This window comes from Littorina saxatilis, linkage group LG3, assembly GCF_037325665.1.
Source record: "Littorina saxatilis isolate snail1 linkage group LG3, US_GU_Lsax_2.0, whole genome shotgun sequence".
NCBI lineage: Eukaryota > Metazoa > Mollusca > Gastropoda > Littorinimorpha > Littorinidae > Littorina > Littorina saxatilis.
Window position 1 is genome coordinate 37,965,449 of NC_090247.1, and position 12,384 is coordinate 37,977,832.

The 12,384-nt window shown below is 40.0% G+C and overlaps 2 protein-coding genes across 2 annotated transcripts in view; one reads left to right on the top strand and one right to left on the bottom strand.

The window, feature by feature from the left end:
- The first annotated feature begins 2,521 nt into the window (after positions 1-2,521).
- Positions 2,522-12,384, top strand: part of LOC138962287 (peptidase M20 domain-containing protein 2-like) — a 23,393-nt gene continuing 13,530 nt past the window's right edge. Inside the window, exon 1 of the mRNA XM_070334038.1 lies at positions 2,522-2,623. The gene's annotated coding sequence lies outside the window, so the exon portion shown is untranslated. The remainder of the gene's footprint in view (positions 2,624-12,384) is intronic.
- Positions 9,012-10,493, bottom strand: LOC138960935 (uncharacterized). The gene is made up of 3 exons (XM_070332566.1): positions 10,069-10,493; positions 9,528-9,629; positions 9,012-9,230 (listed from the first exon to the last, which is right to left on the bottom strand). Exons 1-3 carry the CDS (start codon positions 10,113-10,115, stop codon positions 9,053-9,055), a joined length of 327 nt encoding a protein of 108 aa, XP_070188667.1. The 5' UTR covers positions 10,116-10,493; the 3' UTR covers positions 9,012-9,052.

Sequence of the window (12,384 nt, forward strand, 5' to 3'; positions counted from 1 at the left end):
GATATGTAAGACAGTTTCAAGCGAGCTATTTTTCGCGGATGTATTTACTGTGCAAACAACTCTAAATATGACATAAGTGTCACGTGATAATCAACCGTTTGGTTTCGGCGCTCCGGCGCTGGAGCAGACTATTTTTTTGACAGTGATGCAACCATATATTACGGTCTCCTTCCGGCAGCAGTCCCAAAATTTCGACTTGTTTTGACCTTAGAACGATGTCTTCATCATAACTGTGAAGAACAGAACGGAGATCACTGTCGAAGTCGGCCAATCTGCAATCATTTTCGTCTCGCGAACACTGCTCGTGAACAACATATGGGAGATAACTCTGTATTCTTGTTTTGATAGATTCGCGTAGGACTCATCTGCTGAAGGGACATTAAAACCCAACAAGTCGCGTAAGGCGAAAATACAACATTTAGTCAAGTAGCTGTCGAACTCACAGAATGAAACTGAACGCAATGCCATTTTTCAGCAAGACCGTATACTCGTAGCATCGTCAGTCCACCGCTCATGGCAAAGGCAGTGAAATTGACAAGAAGAGCGGGGTAGTAGTTGCGCTGAGAAGGATAGCACGCTTTTCTGTACCTCTCTTTGTTTTAACTTCCTGAGCGTGTTTTTAATCCAAACATATCATATCTATATGTTTTTGGAATCAGGAACCGACAAGGAATAAGATGAAAGTGTTTTTAAATTGATTTCGACAATTTAATTTTGATAATAATTTTTATATATTTAATTTTCAGAGCTTGTTTTTAATCCAAATATAACATATTTACATGTTTTGGGAATCAAAAAATGATGGAGAATAAGATGAACATAAATTTGGATCGTTTTATAAATTTTTGATTTTTTTTTACAATTTTCAGATTGTTAATGACCAAAGTCATTAATTAATTTTTAAGCCACCAAGTTGAAATGCAATACCGAAGTCCGGGCTTCGTCGAAGATTGCTTGACCAAAATTTCAATCAATTTGGTTGAAAAATGAGGGCGTGACAGTGCCGCCTCAACTTTCACGAAAAGCCGGATATGACGTCATCAAAGACATTTATCAACAAAATGAAAAAAACGTTCGGGGATTTCATACCCAGGAACTCTCATGTCAAATTTCATAAAGATCGGTCCAGTAGTTTAGTTTGAATCGCTCTACACACACACACACACACACACACACACACACACACACACACACACACACACACACACACACACGCACAGACACACACACATACACCACGACCCTCGTCTCGATTCCCCCCTCTATGTTAAAACATTTAGTCAAAACTTGACTAAATGTAAAAACCAAACCAAACCATCGCGTAGGACTTTCGCGTCCGGTCAGAGAGACAACTGGCGATAGCAGTGGAGCGAGGATTATCAGAATGGGCTCAAGCATGACTTATTTTCTTTGTATCCATATAATTTCTTTCCGAATTGCTTTATTTATTTGACTTTTTTTAGGGGGGACTTTTTTCTTCTTTTTTTTTTGGGGGGGGGGGGGGGGGGTATGTTAATAATTTTCTAATGAGGAATTAATACATGCACGCACAAATTCAGTGAACAGACACGTACACACGTACAAGATCTTGCGTGGTCAGTCACGACACGTGCTATGTTCAGATGGACAATGTTTTGGAAGAGGTTTTACAAAAAGAAAATAGTCCGCATGTGCGTGCTTGTGCATATCTGTGAGTGCTCGTGCTCGTGTGTGTGTGTGTGTGTGTGTGTGTGTGTTTCTGTGTGTGTGTGTGTGTGTGTGTGTGTGTGTGTGTGTGTGTTTCTGTGTGTGTGAGTACGAATACGTAAAACTTTGAATTTATTGTCATGAAACGTAGTGTTTATAAGACACGGGAAAGAACAAAATGATTTCATTGTTTCTTTTTTTGGAAGCAATTACATACAAATTAGTGTGTGTGTGTGTGTGTGTGTGTGTGTGTGTGTGTGTGTGTGTGTGTGTGTGTGTGTGTGTGTGTGTGTGCGTGCGTGCGTGCGTGTGTGTGTGTGTGTGTGTGTGTGTGTGTGTGTGTGTGTGTGTGTGTGTGTGTGTGTGTGTGTGTGTGTGTGTGTGTGAAAAGGATATTGTGCTAAATCTTTGCAGGCATTGAAACATTTAAAGTACTATAGCGTACAAGATCATATGTAAACAAGAAAAATGCAATATCAACAGCATGTTGAATCTCAGTTAATAACAGGAGAGTGGTCACTACTTTTAGTCAGTTCTTTTTCTCTTAATTAATGAAGTCGCTTTGCTATGGTGGTTGGTGTCTGCATCTTAAACTCTTCAATTTTGGTAACTAGGTCAGAGTTACCCGTACATCTAGGAACAGATTAAGGACAATTAAAATACTCTGTCAAATTACTGCGTTGCTCAACGGTAACGTGAAAGTCGCTTTGCCGTGGTGGTTGCATGATGCCTGCATTTTAAACTCTTCAATTCAGTAACTAGGTCAGGGTTACCCGCGTTCATCTCGGAACAGACAATTAAAATGCTCTGTCATATGCGTTATGCGACAGTAACGAGGTCGCGTTGAAGAGGTGATTGCAATTCAGTTGTGAAACACGATCATCTGTACGTTGACATTGCCAGTGCTGAGGTAGATGGTTGGAAACAGCACGAGGAGGTAAGAATATGTAACAGATTGAGAAGAATATAGTGGGGGGTGGAGGGTGTTCCCCTGTCGTGACATCTTTTTACATTTAGTCAAGTTTTGACTAAATGTATTAACGTAGAGGGGGGAATCGAGACGAGGGTCATATGGTGTATGTGTGTCTGTGTGTGTGTGTAGAGCGATTCAGAGAAAACTACTGGACCGATCTTTATGAAATTTGACATGAGAGTTCCTGGGTATGAAATCCCCAGACGTTTTTTTTCATTTTTTCGATAAATGTCTTTGATGACGTCATATCCGGCTTTTCGTGAAAGTTGAGGCGGCACTGTCACGCTCTCATTTTTCAACCAAATTGGTTGACATTTTGGTCAAGTAATCTTCGACGAAGCCCGGACTTCGATATTGCATTTTAGCTTGGTGGCTTAAAAATTAATTAATGACTTTGGTCATTAAAAATCTAAAAATTGTAAAAAAAAATAAAAAATTATGAAACGATCCAAATTTACGTTCATCTTATTCTCCATCATTTTCTGATTTCAAAAACATATACATATGTTATATTTGGATTAAAAACAAGCTCTGAAAATTAAAAATATAAAAATTATTATCAACATTTTTTTTTTCGAAATCAATTTAAAAATACTTTCATCTTATTCCTTGGCGGTTCCTGATTCCAAAAACATATAGATATGATATGTTTGGATTCAAAACACGCTCAGAAAGTTAAAACGAAGAGAGGTACAGAAAAGCGTGCTATCCTTCTCAGCGCAACTACTACCCCGCTCTTCTTGTCAATTTCACTGCCTTCGCCATGAGCGGTGGACTGACGATGCTACGGTCTTGCTGAAACATTGCATTGCGTTCAGTTTCATTCTGTGAGTTCGACAGCTACTTGACTAAATGTTGTATTTTCGCCTTACGCGACTTGTTTGTTTTACAGTTTGTTGGCTTGTGTGGTGTGTGTGTTTCTCGTGCGGTCTTTGCTGGTGGCGGTGTTTAACCATTTGTGTGTGCTTGTGTGCTTATGTGTGCGTGCGTATGTGTGTGTGTGTGTGTGTGTGTGTGTGTGTGTGTGCGTACGTGCGTGCGTGCGTTCGTGTGCTAACAGGGTCGGTTGGCGGTCCTTAGTTATTGTTAATGTAATGTTATTAAATAAAAGTAGGCCAAGGTTGTGATATACGCTTGGAGAGAAGACTGATATTGCGATTGTCAAACTAGTACCAACCTGTACATACACAAAAAACAATAAATAAAGTCACAGAGTTGTATCAAAACAGAATATGTCATTCAGTCGAAATCGCGCGGTGTGCCCTTCGAATGACCTCTGTCTAGACACGAACTCGCCGAAGTAGCTACCTTTACTTGTGTTACTCAATATTTTTGTTACTTGTCCATGCAAGGCTGTGGCTGTAAAATCGAGGCTTCTTGACCTCAGTCAAACTATGACACGTTTATGGCAGTGGAAATCTGTTTTTGTGCTTCTGAGACAATAGCTCATTCAGCACCCTTAAGGCTGTCCTTATACTTGAGCCCGAAGTCGACCTTGCAAAGGCTTCGCGAAGTCTTCTTGCCAAACAAGTCTGTGACAAAGTTTCCTGCAGCCAGCTTTGTAAAGTAGACTTCGCCCGATTAATTTGAGGCTTTACATACGCTACAAAAATCGCAAAAATGCATGCTGCCGTGTAAAGGCAGAAGGAAGCAAGTCCATGAAACATAGTTTCGAGAAAATCGACATTTTCTGTTTGCATCACTGTTTTGGAATGAAAAGCTTTAAATGATTTTTTTGTTTGCTGTTAACATATAGGGCATTATTGTGCGTTTCTGCTATGAATATTAAAACCCTTTTTTGATTCATCACTTAGAAATAATGATTTTTTGTGGACTTTGCCGAATTAATTCCCTAAACTCATTCACTCAAAAATAATGGTAAAAGGCAGTAAGAGGACATACTGCTTTCTGCCAAATTATATCCCGACTTAAATCTTATTTTTTAAAAATGGCAAAAAGCAGCATTGGACTTACTGCTTTCTGCCATATTATATCCTGGTCGATATATCTGGCTGAGAAAAGGGCATAGAGCAGCAAGTGGACTTACTGCTTTCTGCTAATTTATTATCTCCGAAAATTGAAAGTAGAAGAAAATACACGCAACACTGCTTTTGGAACTTTTTTTTAAATGTGACTTTACGTCCAGTGATTTCGTGAATTTCTGAATGCACAAAACAACTTCCTTGGTGAACAATTTGTATTTTCTTTTGTGATTAACTGAGACTTCTTCTTCTTCTTCTGCGTTCGTGGGCTGAAACTCCCACGAACACTCGTGGTTTTTTTTGCACGAGTGGAATTTTACGTGTATGACCGTTTTTTACCCCGCCATTTAGGCAGCCATACGCCGTTTTCGGAGGAAGCATGCTGGGTATTTTCGTGTTTCTATAACCCACCGAACTCTGACATGGATTACAGGATCTTTTTCGTGCGCACGTGGTCTTGTGCTTGCGTGTACAGTACCAAATTTGGCAAGATGGTGTATGATGACAAGGCCCCAAAAAACATACATAGCATCTTGACCTTGCTTCAAGGTCAAGGTCGCAGGGGCCATAAATGTTGCCTAAAAAACAGCTATTTTTCACATTTTTCCCATTTTCTCTGAAGTTTTTGAGATTCAATACCTCACCTATATATGATATATAGGGCAAAGTAAGCCCTATCTTTTGATACCAGTTTGGTTTACCTTGCTTCAAGGTCAAGGTCACAGGAGCTCTTCAAAGTTGGATTGTATACATATTTTGAAGTGACCTTGACCCTGAACTATGGAAGATAACTGTTTCAAACTTAAAAATTATGTGGGGCACATGTTATGCTTTTATCATGAGACACATTTGGTCATATATGATCAAGTTCAAGGTCACTTTGACCCTTATGAAATGTGACCAAAATAAGGTAGTGAACCACTAAAAGTGACCATATCTCATGGTAGAAAGAGCCAATAAGCACCATTGTACTTCCCATGTCTTGCATTAACAGCTTTGTGTTGCATGACCTTGGATGACCTTGACCTTGGGTCAAGGTCACATGTATTTTGGTAGGAAAAATGTGTAAAGCAGTTCTTAGTGTATGATGTCATTGCTAGGTTTAGTTATTTGACCTTGACCCTGAAGGTCAAGGTCATGTAAAGGTCAAGGATGTGAGTCGTATGGGCTTTGCCCTTCTTGTTTTGCTTATCATTCTGTAGTCGCTCACTCATGATTAACTTTATTGTTAATCCGTTCTTGTGTCATTGATATCGTTTAAAAAGATCATTATTTTTAATACAAGTCTTGATACTCTCTTTTGATATTCACAAGACAAATATTGACTTGAACGCAAGTCTTTTAACATTAAAATAAAAATCTAAGAAAACGTTTACACACACATTGCTGCTTGTCTGTCACACACACACACACTTTTACTTTCCTCCTCACTGTCTTTCTCGCTTTCGTTTGCTAATAAGAATTAGAATCCAGGATCTGACAATAAGACGTTTTATTTATTGAGTTTGACTAACGATTTCCAAAGGACACAAAATTAAAGCAACAGCATGACAAAAATAACTAGTGTGTCAAGCCGCCATTATACCAGAATTAAGAATAGGTCATCGTGCAGTCTTGATTTCCAAAGTACACAAAATTAAAGCAACAGCATGACAAAAAGAACTGGTTTGACAAGCCGCCATTATACCAGAATTAACAATAGATAATCGTGCAGTCTTGATTTCCAAAGGACACAAAATTAAAGCAACAGCGTGACAAAAAGAAATGGTTTGACAAACCGCCATTATACCAGAGTTAACAATATTATCGTGCAGTGTTCACTTTCAGCTGAAGTGTTCCACTTTTGAAAAAAAATTGTTTAATTAGTCTTGAAAACTGTGTGATGAACTATATAACCATTTGTAGTTGTACACCATGCGCGCTACATTTGCTAGTAGAATTACATAGTAATTCACACACTGTCCACAAACATTGTAGTTGAGTGTTCAACTAGCAAAACCACAAACCTGCAAACTATGATGTAGTATATTCATTTATCACCCCATCTACCCCAGTTACAGTCTACATCCCTTCTAAAACTATTCACTGACATGCTGCCATCCGACTGATGACAATTATCAACTACAGCGATTAACTGGATGTAGATTTTTTTCCAAGATACAAGAAGATACAAGATACAAGACATTTTATTGTCCTCATCAATACAAGGAAATTTGGCATGTGTGTGGCAAGACATAATACACTGATACATAGACATTTACAAAGCAACAACTGAAGTTCAATATCAACACACCCTTACGCACACATACCCACTACTTCGGACACACAGGCTACATGTGCCCCTCGGACGTACGCAACCCACAATTCACCCAGCCATACAACTCCACATGCACTTACTCATTCATGCAGCACTCTAGCGCCCGGCCATGCACAACTCACACACTGGAACCCTCGTACGGCTACATATGCACGCCGTGGATGGTGGCACGCCTAGTTTTGTCCACCGCAGGAACAACACCCAATTCGTTCCCCCGCACGCGGAAGCAAAATTGTTATCTCGCAAAGGAATTGCCCTGTGAAGGTACGTTGTGGCAAATCACATTATTAAGTATACATATTCTAAAGCAGAATTGCCTAGGCTATATGTATAATATGTAATTTATGTCTTGTTGTGTACTCGTGAACAGTGGCGTTCGATTTTCTGCCGAAGTCCGTGAAAATTATACAGAGAGGTCTCAATTTCGTACAAATTAACCTAGAACTACCATTTAAAGCACTATTTTAATACTCACAGTTTAATCTTCAATGCCTTGCAGCCTTGTATGCGCGTTTTGGGGCACCAGCATCGCGGATAAGCTGCTCTAATTTAGCATTATTTTGTGGTACTCGACTTTCAGTGGGTAAGGTCCCCCGCAGACACCAGATAAGGTCCCCCGCATTTTTTACCAAGCTGCAGGGGATCTTACCCCGTCAAATTTTACTGTTGATCTTTGTACCCATCGTGAGTCTAAACTAAGCTAAGCTGAAACTTAACAAGAAGGGCAAAGCCCATACGACTCACATGCTTGACCTTGACCTTTACATAGCAATGACATCATACACTAAGAACTGCTTTACACATTTTTCCTACCAAAATACATGTGACCTTGACCCAAGGTCAAGGTCATCCAAGGTCATGCAACACAAAGCTGTTAATTCAAGACATAGGAAGTACAATGGTGCTTATTGGCTCTTTCTACCATGAGATATGGTCACTTTTAGTGGTTCACTACCTTATTTTGGTCACATTTCATAAGGGTCAAAGTGACCTTGACCTTGATCATATGTGACCAAATGTGTCTCATGATGAAAGCATAACATGTGCCCCACATAATTTTGTAAGTTTGAAACAGTTATCTTCCATAGTTCAGGGTCAAGGTCACTTCAAAATATGTATACAATCCAACTTTGAAGAGCTCCTGTGACCTTGACCTTGAAGCAAGGTAAACCAAACTGGTATCAAAAGATGGGGCTTACTTTGCCCTATATGTCATATATAGGTGAGGTATTGAATCTCAAAAACTTCAGAGAAAATGGGAAAAATGTGAAAAATAGCTGTTTTTTAGACAACATTTATGGCCCCTGCGACCTTGACCTTGAAGCAAGGTCAAGATGCTATGTATGTTTTTTGGGGCCTTGTCTTCATACACCATCTTGCCAAATTTGGTACTGATAGACTGAATAGTGTCCAAGAAATATCCAACGTTAAAGTTTTCCGGACGGACGGACGGACGGACGTCCGGACGTCCGGACGTCCGGACGGACGGACGGACGGACGACTCGGGTGAGTACATAGACTCACTTTTGCTTCGCATGTGAGTCAAAAATGAAGAGCAGTATCCACAAGTAGTTTGACTTTGACCAGCAAAAAGATTTAAGCCCTTCTGTTGACCGTGCTTTGTGTTATTTCATCATTTTTAACGTGGGAGACAGTATTTCTGACTTGTCTTGATGACATTTCTTCTCTTATGTAGTACACGAGAGTGTAAATGGTAAGACAACTAGCTGATCCAATGCAAAATAAAGTACCGAACAGTATGATATAAACTTCAATACAAGAAAGTCTGGTTATCTACTATTTTAAGGCATTAATTTGGAGACACCTACCATGTTGTTCGTCTTGCGGGGGAACGAATTGGGTGTTGTTCCTGCGGTGGAAAAAACTAGGCGTGCCACCATCCACGGCGTGATATGACACCCGCACAAACATTACAGCCTCAAACATCGTACTAGATCTACAACTAACAAGCATACATCCACTATCAAACACCGAATACATCATCACACATGAGCCTGTTTGGATAACTAATAAACAACATACAATCCCCCCACCTCCTCCCCCTCCTCGTCCCCACGTTCTGCATCTCTGCGCTCAGCATCTGTTATTGTCAAACTGAAAGTTGTCAGTATTACTCCTCTTCCTCTTCTTTGGCCCATAACCGTCGTATGTTGCTGGCATTTTCATTTGGGCAAGGTCCATTGTGGCCTCTTCTCCTGCAAGAGGTGGTTGTATCTCTCGCAGTTGCAACCTGCCAGCAACGCTTACACATCTGTCAAATAAAAAAGGCAGCAAAAGTGAGACATTTCATTGACAAATCTCCTCCCCACCCTCCTTCACATCATCCTTTTCCTCTCCCGCGCACATCACCCCCCCCCCCCCCCCCCCCCCCCCCCCGCCTCCGGGCTACTATAATGACAAACGATTACTGCTGCTGCTGATACTAATACTACTGCAACGAAAATGATGTAAAGATGTTGCTCGTTTTAAAATATACATCTTCAGCCCGAGAAAAGAAAGGAATAAAAAAATGTTGCACGCTATTTTTGGCTGTGTCAGTGAAACATACCTTGTTTTGGGCCCTTGAACATAAAGGGGCAGTGGTGGCGAGTATCCCTCAGACTGAGTGCTGCAGCTGTCGTCGCTGCATGTCCCACTTCGAATCACATTTCTGTCAAATACAATAGAACATAATACTTATTCCGATGGTTGGAAGCACAAAGAGACCGGAGAACAATCCTCCAGTATAATGTCATACTGTTCCAGATCTAACACGCTGTCAGTGCTCAAGTCAAGACCACAAGTCACTCAGTTCTAGATCAAAACAACTATCTCTTTGTATTAGAAACATGCTAAATGCATCCATAAATATCATGATGAAAATAGCAGAAGTGAATAGTCAAGAAGTCACTGTAGAAGTAGCGTACAACAACAAAACTATAATAAATGGGCATGCTAGCTCCGTAATGCAAGTGCACATTGGAATACCCAAATCAGTCAGAAAATCAGTGTTGTCATTGTAAATTCCCAAACACCTATTGAGAGAGAGTCATTTCAGACCGGAACGCAAAACTGCCAACAACAAAAATGAAACAAACAAACCAACTTACTGTTGCTTCGGATAGTTGAACACGTCGGCAGCAGCTCTCATCGCCATTTTCCCCGACAAAGGCCAGGGAAATAATGATACAATAAGCTTAGTTCTGATTGATTAACCGCAGTCAGGATTACAAAAGGGTGAACGCGATTGGCTAATGGACATAGAGCGCTAAACCATGCAAACTCGTTTTGAGGCTTGCAAGGAAGTAAGTCCAGTGCAAACCTGAAAACCGAAAGTCCCTGGACTTGCTTCCATTTGCCGATTTTTATCCTTAGATTATTTTTTTTTAGTGGACTTACTTCTTCAAAAAGTCCATAAATATTGATCGCACATCTTAGAAATTTTGACACAAGATGCGCCTTTTTCCCCTCTGCATTATGATATGAAAATCTCATTTTTACCAAATTTGGACTTACTGCCTTCTGCCAATACACGGCAGCATGTTTTTTTTAACCAGTTGAAGATAGTCTTGTTTATTTCAATGTTATTTTCTTAGGTGCCAGGAGATTAGTTTTGGATAACTCTCACTTACTCTTGATGCGCGTGCAGTATGCGTTTAAAGCGCTTAGGTTCCTTTGTTTCTCAGACCTATTCCCACTGTCACGCACACACAAAAAAGTACGGCATTGTGAAAAAAACGACAAGTCGCGTAAGGCGAAAATACAATATTTAGTCAAGTAGCTGTCGAACTCACAGAATGAAACTGAACGCAATGCAACGCAGCAAGACCGTATACTCGTGGTCCACCGCTCACGGCATAGGCAGTGAAATTGACAAGAAGAGCGGGGTAGTGGTTACGCTATGCTGCATAGCACGCTTTTCTGTACCTCTCTTCGTTTTAACTTTCTGAGCGTGTTTTTAATCCAAACATATCATATCTATATGTTTTTGGAATCAGGAACCGACAAGGAATAAGATGAAAGTGTTTTTAAAACGATTTCGAAAAAAAAAATTTGATAATAATTTTTATATATTTAATTTTCAGAGCTTGTTTTTAATCCGAATATAACATATTTATATGTTTTTGGAATCAGCAAATGATGGAGAATAAGATAAACGTAAATTTGGATCGTTTTATAAATTTTTATTTTTTTTTACAATTTTCAGATTTTTAATGACCAAAGTCATAAATTAATTTTTAAGCCACCAAGCTGAAATGCAATACCGAACCCCGGGCTTCGTCGAAGATTACTTGACCAAAATTTTAACCAATTTGGTTGAAAAATGAGGGCGTGACAGTGCCGCCTCAACTTTCACGAAAAGCCGGATATGACGTCATCAAAGACATTTATCAACAAAATGAAAAAAACGTTCGGGGATTTCATACCCAGGAACTCTCATGTCAAATTTCATAAAGATCGGTCCAGTAGTTTAGTCTGAATCGCTCTACACACACACACAGACAGACGCACATACACCATACCCTCGTTTCGATTCCCCCTCGATGTTAAAATATTTAGTCAAAACTTGACTAAATATAAAAAGTGGAATCATTTTCTGGTACAGTCGAACCTGTCTAAATAGACCACCCAAGGGATGAGCAAAAGTGGTCTCTTTAGACAGGTGGTCTCTTTAAACAGGTGATTTATATTGTCGTAAAGACCGTCGGGGATCTTTGGGGTGGTCTTAATGGGCAGGTGGTCTTTATTGACAGGTGGTCTTTATTGACAGGTGGTCTTTATTGACAGGTGGTCTTTATTGACAGGTGGTCTCAAGGGCAGGTTAGACTGTACAACGTTTCACAGTGAAACATAAGTGCCCAAATGGCCATACATTTTTCGAACGTTTTTGACAGTCATGGAATTACCTTCCCCTCTTCGTGAAAAAAAAACCTCGATAATTTTGCCGAAAAGACGGCACATAGATGAGGGCCCCAAAGGGGGGGTATCATCACGATCACGGGAAGGGAAATTTTAGCTTTCACGATCACAGTTACCTTGATTTTTGTTTTCACGATCACGAACACCAGTGGCAAATCACGGTCACGGTAAAAGTTGCAGGTACAGAAAGCACGTGTCAAAGTAAACACAACCACACAGTAATTCGCTCCTCTGGATCTATTGTTTATTCAACACAAAGTGAGAACTGTTGCACTTTTTTATTATTATTTTTTTAGTTCTCTTTCATACACACATAGAAATTCATATCATGGTTTGTAATCAGTAACAAGAATGTTGTTTTCATTGTTTTCTCTCTGTCTCTCTCTCTGTCTCTGTCTCTCTGTCTCTGTCTCTCTCTCTCTCTCTCTCTCTCTCTCTCTCTCTCTCTCTCTCTCTCTCTCTCTCTCTCTCTCTACACTCATACACATTCAACTCCCACACCCTCA